The sequence below is a fragment of the Physcomitrium patens genome, chromosome 22, assembly GCF_059467195.1.
Source record: "Physcomitrium patens ecotype Gransden chromosome 22, ASM5946719v1, whole genome shotgun sequence".
Lineage (NCBI taxonomy): Eukaryota > Viridiplantae > Streptophyta > Bryopsida > Funariales > Funariaceae > Physcomitrium > Physcomitrium patens.
The window spans coordinates 7,103,391-7,119,739 of NC_143431.1; the positions used below are offsets into that span (position 1 = coordinate 7,103,391).

Below are 16,349 nucleotides of genomic sequence, written 5' to 3' on the forward strand. Positions count from 1 at the left end.
TATGTTTTCCTTGGTTGTGTAATATCTGCTGTTGTGTCTAATAACGGTGATATGGATGGAATTATTTTTTCGCAAATTACATGATCAGTCTATCCACGAGTAAATGTGTCCGCTCAGCATGTCATGTCTCACTTGGGAACCTCTTAGAGACTGCGATGAGAAAATATAAAGATCATAGGTGTGCAGCATGCACTACTCTTCAGATGTGATTTTAGCATTTCACCCCAGCGTAAAGCCAGTGTTATACCCTGAAGTCGGATTCGATAGTAGTTGATTGGACCTTGGAGTACCACACTTATAAAAGTGGAATGCAGTGCACTTTCGCTGGTGGAAACTTCAATTGAATACGACGCGCAAATTTCCAGAAAAGGGACACTTCAGGCACTTGGCTATCCGTTAAGACATGAATGTTGCCTGATACAGGAGGTATGACAGCCTGCACTGTGGATATGCTTGTCTTAATCTTCAGGACAGCCTGGTACCTCCGAATTGTGCTCTTCATGATAGCATATTGTAAACAAAATAGCTGATCTTGTCACCACTGTTGGCATCAATATACTCTGGCATCTCTTTCGTGTTCACTTACACATATCAACTTGAAGGTAGCCTTCTGGGAGTTCCTGCTCAGCAAATTCGACAAAATCAGTATTCACACCAAAGCAATGAACAACAAATCATCATAAATGTGGATGGGTATGCATCTCATCGTGGGTGCAAACACTAGTACACCAGTTGCAAATTTTAGGTGCTACAGAAGAATCAGCAAGAATTTATGCAGATGGTTGTCGACACCCAAAGATTGTAGAGAAAGTAATGATAAGGAATTCAATCACATACCCCGAGAACAAGACCCAGTTCGTCATTTGGAACGTAGCCCGAATAATCGTTATCTAACATCTCCCCTCGCCATCGCAATTTACTTGCTGCGTTCCGGACTCAGGAAATCAACCTATGGCACTGGAAAATTGATCTGGGTCGAAACCATGTCTTGTGCTAGCTACGAGATCAAACACGAACTATCAATTCACTGCAATCGAACGTGGCTCGTTTTGAGGGTAGAACATCAACTAGAAGCACAGTCGTGAGGCGTCCTTCATGCAGATCTATCAAAAAACATGGTATTTATGATAATATAAAGTATAAAATATATAAAATAAATAAATGATCTCAAAGATGCCAGGAGAAGTGACACCCAGCCCTGCAATTTCGTTGAGCACAAAACCTGGTGACATTCTTCAAGGGCAGCTGGTCTGTCTTTTTGATGAACTACAGATGCCTTCCCAACCTTGTTCTTCCATGCTGTTTAGCCCCCGTGCAAACCATGTTTCACTTGTTTGATCGGCTTGCAACTCACCATTTATTTTAAACCATATAAAATTACCGGAAGACTTTGGAAACTCACCGATCTCACAGATGCAGTTTTCTGGTTCCAATCGAATATGGCAGTGAAGACGAAACTGCTGTTGTGTGCCAAAATGAAGTTGTATAGACACTTTAAGAAGTTTAGCTTCTGGACAAGCTACAGCTGCACCCCAACTTCAGATGTGGGGACTTATTCAAACATTACTGCACATTATGATTTCTATTATTTTTGTTAGCAAGAGGACGAATCGAGGAGGGAGGCTCCAAAAACACCAGGAAGAAAGAAAGATGTAAACTGAAGCCAATATAATTAAACATGATATTAGAAGAGAATGCTTCACTAATAGTGGCATTATCTATACTGTAGTTGGAGCAAACAGAAGTGACATGTTTCTCTTCAAAATACAAAAAGAGTCAGAGAGAGAGTTTGAGGGGCTTAAATTTCTCAAGACTTCTTAAATTTACTTAGAGCATTTAATTATTGTCATTATTATTATTTCGCAAAAATAAAATGATTCTTTAAATTTTACTTTCCATTTTGAAAATTACTGTAAAAATTCATAAATGTGAGTTTTTATCTATTCAGTTATTTTTAAATATCTAAAATAATAACATGAATCTTGTGAAAATAAAATTAGTCTAAAGAAATAAAAAAAGATTAAAAGTGGTATATTTTAAGGAAAAGATACACAAATGGATGTCACCAAATACATTACACTTGAACACCTTGAATTAATTTTGGAATGAAAAACACATATCTAAAAAAACTATAAATGTTGTCAATTTTATTTCTATATAATTAAACTAAAATAAGAGCCATGTTGAAGTTTCTTAAGAATTGTAAGAATTGGGTGTAAGTATCAAAGTTGTATAAAGGCCTCCATAATGTCTTTCGAGTTATTAAAAAAAATTAAGATTAATTATTTTTTAGTCACATGATGCAACTAAAGACATGTATAGATCCAATTTGCAATAAATAAATAAATAAATAAAGGTTTGTTCATGCTCCTTCTGAAAGATATTATCTAATTACTTTGTTTCTATTTATTTCTATTTTTCTAAGTCATAGACATCTATAGCATTAATAAAAAGTTTGATTTATTTATTTATTTTATAATATATATATATATATATATATATATATATTGTTTATAATTTGATTCATTACATTTTTATTTTAATTATTTATTTTTTATATTTTACCTAAACTTAAAGTATTTTCCACCATATACATACTACTTTTAAATTTGACAAAAACACTTCTGCCTTGTAAACTTACTATGCTTCTATTTGACTAGTTATCAATCTTTGTATCCTTAAAATTTGTAATTCAATAAAATGCTGGTACTAATCCATTTCTTCTAATAATTAATATTTTCTAATTTTTAAATTTATTAAATATTTATTTAAAATTATAAATCATTATATGTTTAGTATTTATGTTATTAATGTTTCATTTGTAAATAATTAATCACTTAGAGTTTTATTGATAAATTTAATTTTTTACATTAATATATTTTTACTTCTATTTATTTTTATTTTATAATTTATTATGTAATTTAGATAAATTTATTATATTCTTATTTTTACATATAATTTATTAATTAAAAGTAATCTTTAAATAATGTAAAATAGTAATATTTCTAATAATTATAAAAATTAAATAAAAAAACCTCTATAACTGAACCATAATCACCTAATAATGATTGTTTGTTAGATAAAATAATAACTTCAAAATGATGTGTAACATTTTTTTTTTTTGTTTCTATGTTCTAATGAGTAATTAATAATTAGAAAAAAAAATAATAAAAAATGAACAGTATATAGATTTATAGATGATTGGTTTTTACGAGTTTTAAAATATATATATATATATATATATATATATATATATATATGTTACTAAAGATATTAGTAACTCTAGTATTATTAGAAATATTAAAGTAAATAACAAAAACATAAAATTATCATATTTTAATCTATATTTTATTTATAGAATGAATAATTATATAATGTTTGGCCTCCTAAAAAGTCTAATATTGATATAATTATTTTCTAGATATTAATAATTGAGTTGATTCTAAAATTATTTTAAAAATTAACAATCACTAGAAAAAATCATTGATCTATATTTTTAATTTTTTATCAGATTAATCTTTTACATTTGATATTTAGGACATTATAAATGTATTAATTAGACCATTAGTGTTTGTTAAAAAATTAAAAGAATAAATTTAAAATTATCAACATCTTCTTTGTAAATTGCTAGTTGTTAAAAAAAACAAAAACAAAAACAAACAAACATTCAACATGAATTACTTTTTATCTTCAAATAAAGATACTAAAAACAAAATTTTAAAATTTTTTCGTGCCAAGTAATTACTTTCTTGCAATAATATTTTTACTTATTTTTATCTATTGTTCAATTTTTAATTTAAATAATTAAATTATTATATGGGTAGAATTTAAAATATATCTATTTTATAACAATACTTTCTAGTATATATCAAAATATATTTCACAGACCATATTAGATGCATGTTAATAATTTGACATAAGTCTAAAATGCAATAAAAGTAAACAAATGTTGGTTCCATCAAACAAATCCCCACAGGTACATATCAAATTTTTGCAGATAATAAGATAAAAACTTGCAAGACATCATTTTATCTTGATTAATATTCAATACATTATATTTTAAACAAAATATACGTAAGGAGAAACAAATGTGGAATTTACATACAGGGGAACAAATGCAAAAATAATTACACATAAAGGAAGGATTCGAAAATAATTACCAAGAGAGGAACATTCAAGTGATCCACAGGCAGATTGCCACGATGTTGGAAGGCTTGTTGTTTTTGAAATGGTATGGTGCAGATACCTTCTGAGAATACGCGTTGAGCACTGCCCATGCTTCTTCTGCCGTCGAGACAGCAACACCAACATGAACGTCCATTTGAAAGATAACGTGTTATTTGTAGAACGTTTAGACTGATTTCTTCACACGGGTCAAGCTTGCACCTGCCTCAAAACTTGCTTGAAGTGGTGAGATGAAACATGGTAGAGAAGATCGAGCATAGAAGCGTAGAGAGGTGTGGAGAAGCGTGGCAGACAAGCTGAAATGGTGAAGTGTGGCGAGAGAAGCGCCTGCAAAACACTGCAGAGAAGCACGGCCGAGAAGTGATTATATACATACATATACATATAATTTATTTTGGAGAATTTACATTTAGGAGGACAAATGCAAAAGTAATTACAAATAATATATATATATATATATATATATATATGTGTGTGTGTGTATATGTGTATGTATGTATGTATATGTATGTATGTATGTATATATATATATACACATTCTAAACCATAAATATTATATGAATTTTTTGATACCAAGTCACAAGTGATAAAAATAAATATTAAGTTGCTTCTAAGAACATTAACTATTTCATACAAGCACAACAATAGATACAAATATATAAAAAAGTAGACATTTGGACATTGTGAAAAATTCACAAAATCTTTTGTTTATAGTCATTGGTAGTGCCACCACTTTTTTTGCTACTACCACCACAACTTGCTATCAAAGACATACATATTTACTCTAATGTTTATCTATATGATTAAATATAAGTAGGTAAAAGTAGATTTATTTCATAATATTTTCTAGAATAGCTTCCTAGAAGCTTCATAAATGCTACTTTAACTTTACATGTATTTGTAGTTGATTGGTAGGTAAAAAATTTGGTCAACAAGTTAACCATGTGCTGATAACTTGTGGAACAAGCTAATTATGTGGCACACATATAAAAAACTTGTTTTGCAAGTTAAAATATGTGTTTTACTAAATCAACATGTTTTGGAGGTCTTATAGGACACCGCCACATAGCTCCTAGTTAAGAGTATATATAGAGGCAAGAGTGAAGCCTTCTTCACTCTTATCAACGCATTTTTAGTCCTTAGTCTTGTTTCAAGACTTTCTAGTCTTCTTGTCTTTGGCAAAAGCCATTCTAGTTTAGTATTATACCATCTTCGAGTGATTTTCTAGTCTTTTTAAGTGACTCAAGAGTGAATTAAGGTTTTCTTTCTTCAAGATTCATATCCTTGACAATTGCCACCTATTAGATGTATTTTTAATTTCTTTATTCTAATAAAAAAAATTATTCAATCAAATGACTTAAAAGGTATCAAAAAAAGAAAATTTGATTAACTTGAAATATTGTAGACAAAAGTGGCATGTGATAGATGGGAGTTTGTGATGGTAAGAACAAATATTTTGATAACAATAGTAAAAAGCATAAAATAACAGCAACATACTTTATTTAGATATCATTTTGAAAATTATATTTAACATCTTTCAATCCCTCAAATATACGTTTTTTATAACATTTTAAAATAATTCACACTTATGCATGTTACTAGGAACTTTTAGATTTTGTCAAAACCTACCAAGTGTTTTAATGTAACAAAAAAGTTTATAATATTTGACTATTTTTTTTTTACTTAAGAAAAGTATAAAAAACTTTTTGATAGAATAGAAATGATGATTTAAAAAACCAAATATATTATAAAAAAAGTAATATATTTAATCTAAAATAAATAAAAATATATTTTTTGTAATATTGCATCAATAAATAAAATAAAAAATAATAAAATATTTTTATTACAAATATATATATATATATATAATATTTTTTACAATATTTAAAATTTAATAATTCATCATACAAATTATCTAAGAATAAAAAAATCTTTTAAAATGGTATTATTAAATCATATCTTATTTTTTATGCTACTAAATATATATTATTTATTTTTATTTATTTATTTATTTTACTCAAAAAATATAAATAATTTTATAAAAATGGTTTATAAAATTTTAAAATTTTGCAAGCTCAACAAAAACATGTTTTGTAACGATTCCACTTCATCATAATTTTTACCATTCATACATTATATATATATATATATATATATCTCTTCTTTAAAATAAAAAGTAAAAGAATTAAAATTTTTAAAAATTTAAAATTTTATTACCTATTAAGATCAAATCCCTCTTATGATATAAAAAATTGAATCGATAATTTTACAAATTAATGGTTATATGATCTCTTCATTTGATCATAGCGCTATCTAATCTCCTTTCTTCATTCTGATTTACCACACTAACAATACACAGTCTGTTATTTGTTCACAAAAATAAAAATCACATCTATCAATATATCATTATTAATAAAAGTATCTTTTAAAAATATATATATATATATATATATATATATATAGGAATATGTTTTTTGTGAAGGTTGCAATAGCATCTATATTTTGTGCAAGGGATGAATTCTTAAGCAATAATCCAAAAAAATTCTAAAGCAAGAGCTACTACAAATGATTTTATAATGATTAATGTAATGGTATGGACTATTTATCTTGAACTATACTTTGTTAGAGTATTGCCACTTATTGGCACCAACAAAGATGGCTGATGGATAGATGCCGCAATTGCATGACACATAAGCCATGGCAACCTAGTTATAGTCTCTATCCTTTGGATGGGGTAGGTGGCATAAGCCAAGACCAGTGCCATATGCTCGCTCTACACTAGCTCTCTAAGGAACCCAATTTGAGCCCCACCCCTCCCTTTCTTTCTAAGAAGCATCCTTCCTCTTATAGTTGATAGAAGCCAAACCTTTCAAACTCCACCTTGTGGTTGATAGAGGCCAAGCTTGGAACCACTTACATACCTCACATTGGCCCGCTTAAGCCCCATCTTAAGCCCCAACCTTGACATAAGAGAGTTGTTTTCATGGCATGTTACCAATGAAATGGTCCATTTTGATAGAGTCAATGACCAAGCTGCAGTGGAACTTGTTTTGAGGTCGAGGCAGCATAGCTAACTATTAACAATACTAGTGGCCATGCTCTTAGCAAGGACTACTATACAATATGTGATAAGTGCTATTATATTTATTCTCTTTAATAAGGATTTTTGAAATTATGGTTTTTAATTTTTTTTGGAGTTTTTTCTTCTTAAAATATTTTTTAAATACAATTCACAAGTTTACAAAAAGAAGAGAGAAAAAACCACAAATACTACAACACTTTACAAATTATAAAAACAAAAATATTTTTGTAAATTGTTTTACAATTGTGATTACAATGCAAAGAAGTATAAATATTAAAAAAAGGGACAAATAATGATTAATTTCATGAAATATATATTGAAATATATGTATATATATATATATATATATATACATATTTTTTCATGTTCATTAAATAAAATATTATATGTATTTGATTGCATATAATGTTATATTATTTTATTACATAAATTTTAATGGTGTCTTTATATTGCTTGCTATAGTAGTTTAATCTCATAGAAGGTTATACACATTTGTCACCATTTTCATATAGAGCTTCATGGTGCAAAGTAGAACAATATTGTAATACAACATTTAGACCATAGTCTATCTATTTGGCATCATTGCCCATCTAATATCATTGCTAACTTCTTATATTTTGCTTCAAATTAAGCCACACTTTTGCACCATTTGGTGTTGATCATCAAGAAGAAAATATAATGTGATAAAGAAAATTATAACCTATTACAATTGTAAGAATAGCTATAACCAAAACATATATCTTGGCCCAAGATTATAACAATGGCTTCAAGCAAAACATATATCTTGGCTTAAGATTCATGAGTTTGTCAAGTTCAACTGAAAATAACAAATCCTATCATAGAACTAGATTCTTATGGAATGATTTTTTGTAATATTTATTGAAATGCCCAAAAAATCTCGCCCTAATCACTTATTAGCATCTATATGTATACAATGCAATCATCTAGTATTTCTTTTTGAAATTTTAATTTGTTGAAGTCTACAGAAGAGACACTTCTGACATTGTAAACATTTCTAAGTAAACTTCCCTTTGACTTTAAAAATACATTCTCAACAAAATAATAACAATAATATTTATTCAAAATCCAAATAAAATACATGCAATCCCAAATTAAAACTCCAATGAAACTTTACTCAAAGTGCACGAACCCTTGTGACCAATGAAAAAAAAGGACTTGATTTACCCACCCACTTCAGGCCTATCCATGTCACAGTTCAATATGCACAGAAAATAACCATAAAAATATATGTATGTGTCCGTCAAACAATCAGTCATTCAGTCAGTCTACAAACACACTCTTACCCTCCAATTATTCCCAAAAATCCAAGACACACACTCTCTCTCTCCCTCTTGCTTGTGGAAAAAAGTGGGGATGGATGGATGCCAATTGGTGAGGGGGGGAGCAGCAACCGAGGCAGGGGTTTTATTTTGATTTTGATTTTATAGCAAAAAGGGGGATTTTGCTAAAAACACATTCTGTGCTCTCCCTTGGCTTGTTCCCCACATTTGCTGACATGGCCTTGAGTAGAGGATGTGGTCGACATGCATGCAGGCAGGCAAGCAAGCCTGTGATGGAAAACTCCAACTTCATTGGCTATGTGAATATTGATTCTTCTTCTGTCTGGTGGGGGAGAGGGGGGGGGGTCTTTAATCCCACCCACACTCTTCATTTCTCATCGTCTTTCTGTCACTGAATCACTTATTTATTATTATTACATAAAATATATCTACACATGTACATCATCCACACAAACGGCTCTGAGGGGGGTGGTGGAAATAGGACTATGCGATAGTTGGATGATGAGGATGATAATTATATTGCATCATCATCATCATCATCATCATCCACTGTGATTCTTCCTCATTCATCCGCATGCAACAATATTAGGCTGAGCCAGGCCGAACTGAACAAAACCAACACATGACTGACTCTCCATTGCCGCATGCATTGCTGACAGTGTACAATACAAAATGGGATTGTGGGACAGTGTACAATACAAAGTAGTGTTCATTCATGCCCAATTATATCATCAACCCTTTTGGCTCTTCTCAGCAAATGGCCTGCCTGAATGAACGGGTGAATGAAAAATCATATTGACTGACGGACGGATGGATGAACGGCTGTCTTCTGTTCTCCCTTAGTCATGAAGCTATTTCCTTTGCTTCATTAGTGTGTAATATACTTTGCATTGAAACTTTCAAAATTGTTGGTTCACATGGACCTCCATTAGCAAAACATTGCAGATATGATAAACTTGAGCCTGAATTTACATCCTTTATATCTTGTACTGTTTGGCAGAATCCCTAATCCAAATTGTACATGTATCTGTTATTCAAAGAAGTCATCCTTTCAAGTAGTGTAATTTTATAGTTTTTTTTCTTTTCCTCTTTCCAAAAAATGCATGCAATACTAGATATGTTGACGAGTTCTCAAAATGACAGCCAAGGAACTTTTCAACAACAAGACATTTTTGTATGTTTGGTTCGAAATAATAAGTTTTTTTTGCATTGATAAAAAAATATTCTGGAATACTTTGATGCTCTACAATGTTTTTATGTACACAGTAATGTTTTGGATTTGAAAATGGAGTTTTAATCTAGATATCACACCTACAATTGCACTTTAAGCACATGTCCAAACCTCTTGTATATAACTATGGTTTTAAAAATGGTTTATAATGTATAAAAATTATAATGTTGATTAATCGCATTGCTCACCATAAGATTTGATAAATGATGATTATTTTATTCAAATTGAAATCTTTAAAAATAGAAGTAACCCCTCATCAACTGTCATAATCACAAACAATACAATCTTATTTATCAGCAGATTGTTTTTTACTTCTGAAATTATGAATACTCAAAATAAAAAAAAATAATAAAAAAAACTTGTTTGATTATTGTATTGTAATGTATTTTTTTTAAAAAAAGTGACTTAATTATGGGACACAATAACTCACTATCCACTTGCATCCAATTTTACAAGATTTCATAAAGCAAATAATAGAAACAAACTCCCCCCCCTCCCCACCTTACTGTAGGTATGCACATGTAGGTGCATCCAAAGGCTATTTAGAATGTTCCAAAATGCTTTCTATTTCATTTTCACATGCATTACAATTACCCAAAAATGAACAAAACAAAAGTTCAGAACACACACACATCCACATTCACAATTACTGGTTACACAACATGAACAACAACAAAGTACATGTGCATGAATGCATAACACCAATTGGGTCACATCATGGGTGCAATAAATACATATATACATGCCCACACCTCCAACAAAAACTAGAACATCAATCTGCAAAATTTTCATGACATAAGGGGAAAAGTTTGCAGAAAAAGGGAACATGAGAGCCACATGAATGATCTTCCTTCCAGGTGGTGGTCACAATACCATTCATTTATAGATCTTCATTTATGTTTTAATTTTTATATGTTATTTTGTTTTATTTTGTTTTATAATTGCAGTGCCATGCAGACCATGAAATCATCAACATAATGATCATGTAGTGCTTCTTTTCCCTCTATTCTTTGCCACTCTGACTCCATGAACATCAAATTCTCTGTTCATCCATGTATAACTAACTCTCTATTCCTTTTTCACTGCTTTTTCTACATCTAGCTATTGGAGATAATGAGTCCCAGAGCCTTGAATTCAGCAGACATATGAACACCCTGCTACACTGAAGCCAGGTTTTGAATGTTACTTTGGGTAGATGCTGCAGCACCTGCCTCATTCATTCATTCATTCATTCATTCATTCGGCTTTTTCCCCCTTAGAAAAAGACACAAAAAGGTGGGCACACCTCCAAAGGTGGGTTTTACCATTTCTTTTTTACTTCTTCTCACAAAGCTGCACACCACCTTCTCTGCACCCTCCTCCCCCCTCCCCACTTTTATCATCTGTTGTAAAGGAGATTTACAGCTGGACTGGACACCAACCCACTAAAGTGGAGTCAACAAAACAAAACAAAAAAAATTTATTTGTTTTCAAAAAAAATGTTATTAGGTATGTAAAGAAAATTTAATTTTTTCCTTCCATCTGTATTTTCTTTCAGAAGGGGGGGGGGTTGGTTATACAAGGCAGGCAGGGAGGGCAGGGAGGGAGGCCAGCTACCTGAGGCTGAGGCTGAGTCTCTCTCTCTCTCTGTCTCTGTCTCTCCCAATTCCTCCATTCCTCTATTCCCTGTTTGCTTATTATTCCCTTATTCTTCTATTCCCCCTCTTTTATTTTTCTTTCTCTTGCTTTCTCTCTTTCTCTGCCTCTATTCCTTCCCTGTGCCCCACACGCGCCTTGTTGTGTAGTGAGTGTTGTGTTGTCGGCTGTGTTGTTGTGTTGTATTAGTAGTTGTATTCTTCCCAGGGAAGGGAAGGGAAGGGAAAGGATACCCCCACCCCGTCTGTCTGTCTGTCTGGCTGGCGAACTTGTTCGTTCGTTAGTTCGTTCGTTCCCTCTGTCTTCTTCTTCTTCTCCTTCGTGTTCGTCGTCCTTTTTTCTTCCTTCCTTCCTGTTTTTGTTGTCGTTGTTGTTCTTCTTCTGGGGGGGGGGGGGGGAGGGGAGGAAAGGAGAGAGTATTTGCAGTGAAACTCGCTAATGTAGCCTAAGTTTCTTCCACTTTTGCTGCTTTGTTGGAGGCTTGCGACCGCGGCATGCGACTTTGATGAGGGTCGAGGCATGCATTGCATTGGGTGGCATTGAAATCTGTGCGACCAGGGGGGTGGATGGGGTGGGAAGACGGTGAAGATCATCGCAGATAATAGGGGCTTGGGTCGATTGATTGATGATCGGACTAGTAGGAGGGGGAGAGTGGAGACAGAAGTGGGTCGGAGGAGGAGGAGGATGGTGAGGATGAGTTGTCGCGAATCGTCGGTATCATTCCCGTGAGGTTGCTTTGTTGTTTTTGTTGTTGTTGTTGTGGCAGCGACCCCTCCCCACACTTCGACATTTTGAAGAGTATTTCGTTGCGCTTGAGCGCAGGTTTGTGGTGTTACGGGAAATGGAATGATGAAGCGACCTTACACGAGATCGGATGTAGATCTGGGACGTGAATGTAGGGCATGAGCTGAAAACGAAGCGGATCTTTGGGCAGAGCAGAGATCGTTCTTCCAGAGTGGCATAGTTATTTAATTATTTATTCGTTTTTCTTTCCCTAGGAAATGGACTTGTAGATCATTGCGGAAACTCTTGGCGATCGTACGACACGCCGTCCTGCATGTGAAATAGCGGCAGTAGAATCGATGGAGGTGATCTCAGGATCAGGCTTGGGCACACGCAGCAGCTATTGCGGCGGAGTGGATTTAGGGAAAGGCGGGGGTGCTGCAGTCAATACCTCTTCTTGTTGCAGGTGCGGGATTGATGCTCGTTCCTCTACATTGAAAGGCCTCGGGCTTGTGTTTAACTCTAGCGAATCGAGCTTTGGGATCCAATTTCCGCCCAAGGCCTTCGAAGGGCAGTATGGAATGAGGCGTGTCAATGCCGCTGCAGCGACAGGGAATGGCGCCTTCACGGGCGGTAACAGAGCGGAGGACGTGAACGAGGCAATGTCAAGGGTAGTGCCGCCCATTCTGTTGGAAAAGGACAGTGCAGCGTTTAGAGCAATCCTGGCTGCCATAGCCGGTGTGGCTCTGGCGGCAGAGAATCAACGGCGTCATGACAAAACTGAAGTTCCCGTGGATGTTTTTCGACAAGGAAGGCTTGTGGAGAGCAGACTAGTGTACGGGCAAACATTCGTGATTCGCTCGTACGAGATTGGAGCTGATAGAACCGCATCCATTGAGACGATGATGAACCATTTTCAGGTAACTAATTGGTCAATAAATTTCCGCCTTCCATCATGATACTCATACTTACCTCTGCGCATCGACACCCACCTAAATTTCTATCTTGTAAAATTTATGGATGGCAGGCTTATTCGTAACATTCTGCAGTTCGTGACGGCGCAATTATGCGTCTTGGTGGCTCGTTATAACACTTTTAAATTTCTGTGTGAATATTGATTCTGTGTCACGTGGCGGGTGACGGGTATTCCTCAGGAGACCGCGTTGAATCACGTTTGGATGTCTGGGCTTGCGGGAGATGGCTTCGGAGCTACACGGGCAATGTCGTGCAATAATCTAATATGGGTCGTCACCCGAATGCAAGTCCATGTCGAGCAATATCCTGCCTGGTACGTTGCACATAGATTAGAATTCCCTCTTCGATGTGCTAATTGGCAGAGAGTCGCCCGGTATATGAACGGAGTTTACCACGAGGTGGAGGGTTGTCTTACGGCTTCTTTTTGTTACAGAACCGGCTTCCAAGAGCTTGTGACATAGATCATGTCCATCTGTGTGAGCAGGGGAAATATTGTTGAGATGGACACATGGGTGGCAGCTTCTGGGAAGAATGGAATGCGTCGGGATTGGCTTGTGCGAGACTACAAATCAGGACAGATTTTAGCGCGAGCTACCAGGTCAGTATCCCACCAAATTGTCCTCCTTGAATAGTATCTTAAGTAATCTACTGAAGCGAGTGTGGTCAGTGAATTGGCTGAAGGCGTATCATGGTGATATTTGCAGTTCGTGTTGTGTTGTGCAGTATATGGGTGATGATGAACAGAAAGACAAGAAAGCTTTCTAAGATGCCTGAGGAGGTCAGAGCAGAGATCTCTCCATATTTTCTGGAGAGATTTGCCATCAAAGACGAGGATGAGATGACGCAGAAGATTTGTAGACTCAATGGCAGCGCCGAATATGTCCGCTCGGGATTAACGGTGCAGATCTTTTCCTTCCCCTTCGTAGATTTAGCTTAGTTTTTTATTTTTTAATTTTCAACTTTTTTTTTGAATTTGAACACACAACACTCTTTTTTCCTTAGGCAGGAATCACCAATTTTGACAAGCTGTCTATCTCCCGTATTTCTGATGCAGCCAAGACGCAGTGACTTGGACATGAACCAGCATGTGAACAACGTGAAGTACATTGGGTGGATGTTGGAGGTGAGTTCATATGAAGTTGCTCAAATCTCTTTCTCAGATTCTCAGTTTGAGATGTGATTGATTTTCCTGGCCAGCATTTTTTTTTTTTTTTTTTTTTTTTTTTTTGTGTGGATGTGGAACGTTGACACCAAATCCCGCGTAATGCAGACTGTCCCACCCGCCGTTTTGGATGGGTATGAATTGGTTAGTATGAACCTGGAGTACAGGCGAGAGTGTGGGCAGTCTGATGTGGTTCAATCCATGACCAGTCTCGAGCCTTCCACTTCGGATTCACAGAGCGACGGCTCCTCTTTGGAACTGAAAAGAATAACAAATGGGACGCATGACGGGGGTTGTAACGGTGCGTCTAATGGGGCGTGTAGTGGACGTCCAAACGCATCGTTGAACGGGGCGTCAAATGGAGCATTAAATCCGTTCTCACACGCAGCAGCACCGTCGGCAAGGATGCCGGAGATTAAAGCCGCAGATGGGGGTAACTTGCAATTTGTACACTTGTTGCGTATGGAGAGTGATGGAGCTGAAATCGTGCGAGGGAGAACCCGGTGGAGACCCAAAAAGCTAAACCACTCTCAACTTTCATAGCTCTCCAATCTCTTCTCTTCGATTCCATCAACTGCAAAGGCTGTTGATTGACAGCAGAAGGTGCTATTCAGGAAGAAGTTACTCTAATTCCTCTCTTCTCTCAGATTGGATTTATTGTCCCTTTTCTTAGGTTGGGACTACTGTGGTCATTTCTTTCAAACTTCCAGATGATGACGAAAAATTTAAGCCTGATTCGTTGCAATAAGGTGTCAAAGGTTATCGTACCTTGTACAGAACAAAAGTCGTAGTTAATGCTTTTGCTTGCTTTCATCTTCATGAAAGCAAGTTTGGCAGATTATTCTTTTCCATGACAGCTTGTACAGTTTTCATGATTTGTAATCCAGGATAAACTTGTGTCTTGACCTTCTGTTCTTTCAAGACTTGTGCATTCTTAGTCGTCAGCTTGCTTCAGAACTAGCAGAAGATGCTGCAACCGTAGCCATTTGAATGTCACAGCACTATGAAGCATTGCCCTGCGAGCTACTGAGGTATTTGTTGCATTCTTGCGTTGTGTCCTTCGTTTGATTTTCAATCAATGTTGTGAATCTGTTCATTGCACCCTATGTAGTACATTTTTGAGTCCTTCAAACTACCTCCTTTTTTTGTGTAATTTTAAATTATTTAAATTTTAAATTACAAATAAATTATGTATTTTTTGTGTTATGGGCATTATTTGTTTATTTTTTTTTCATAATTTATTACTTGGTTAAAAACATATTTTCCCTTCTGTTGGACATGAGAGCTTGGAAAGATGTGTCGATGTTTCTGATTTAAGCTCGTTCTCGTATTTCTCGTTCTCTTTCTCGTATTCGTATACCCAATCTATAAATTGCTATCAAATTTTTTAGGTTATAAAAAAATCTAGCACATTAAACTTGAACATCCTCTACCATTAATATGAAACACGTTGAATTTTAAGATTTTGATTTAGATACATATGTAAAAAGGTGAAAAAAAGAAAAAAAGAAAAAAGTATCATATTTGTATACATTGTAATATGAAATCGACCTATTTGTTTATTTGTTTAATGAATCTACCAAAACTTTTTGTATAATGGAAATTATTTATTACAAGATGTGGAATATAAGGTAACATTAAAACACATGTAAAATCATATTATATAATATGTTTTATTTTTCTTATATTAAATAATATAAATTTTAATTTTTGCTTTCAAGGAAAAAAAGATTGTTAAAAAATTAAAACAAACAAAATTACAAGTTTGATAAACTTAAGATAGAAAAAATAAAATATTTAATCTTTTAATTTTTTAAAAAAAGACATTTCTTTTGATTCACTTTGTTCCATTTGAACAAATAGATCCCTTGTTGGATGGTCTTATTTATTTGATGTAATTGAAATGTGTTATGAAATCACAAATAGTTATTGTATACATTTATTAAACATGACGTTTATCATAACATTATAAATTTCAAAACAAATCAATGCAGTCTTGATTGGTTTGAGTTTAATTAAAAACACACGACTCCTAAAATGCTAGGAAATGTTTTT

At 33.9% G+C, this 16,349-nt stretch overlaps 1 protein-coding gene across 1 annotated transcript; it reads left to right on the forward strand.

Moving 5' to 3' along the window:
* Positions 1-11,872: 11,872 nt before the first annotated feature.
* Positions 11,873-15,215, forward strand: LOC112274729 (palmitoyl-acyl carrier protein thioesterase, chloroplastic). Its single transcript, XM_024504443.3, has 6 exons — positions 11,873-13,077; positions 13,312-13,445; positions 13,617-13,730; positions 13,856-14,030; positions 14,187-14,255; positions 14,403-15,215. The coding sequence occupies exons 1-6, from the start codon at positions 12,517-12,519 to the stop codon at positions 14,835-14,837; spliced, it is 1,488 nt and encodes a 495-aa protein (XP_024360211.1). The 5' UTR covers positions 11,873-12,516; the 3' UTR covers positions 14,838-15,215.
* The last annotated feature ends 1,134 nt before the right edge of the window (positions 15,216-16,349 follow it).

What these genes read in the sequence shown, in the direction of transcription:
- LOC112274729 (XM_024504443.3), top strand. Translation starts at nt 12,517, where the DNA reads ATGGAGGTGATCTCAGGATCAGGCTTGGGCACACGCAGCAGCTATTGC. An exon ending in GTCGAGCAATATCCTGCCTG is followed by an intron (nt 13,446 to 13,616) that starts GTACGTTGCACA and finishes CTGTGTGAGCAG; the next exon opens with GGGAAATATTGTTGAGATGG. An exon ending in ATTTTAGCGCGAGCTACCAG is followed by an intron (nt 13,731 to 13,855) that starts GTCAGTATCCCA and finishes TGTGTTGTGCAG; the next exon opens with TATATGGGTGATGATGAACA.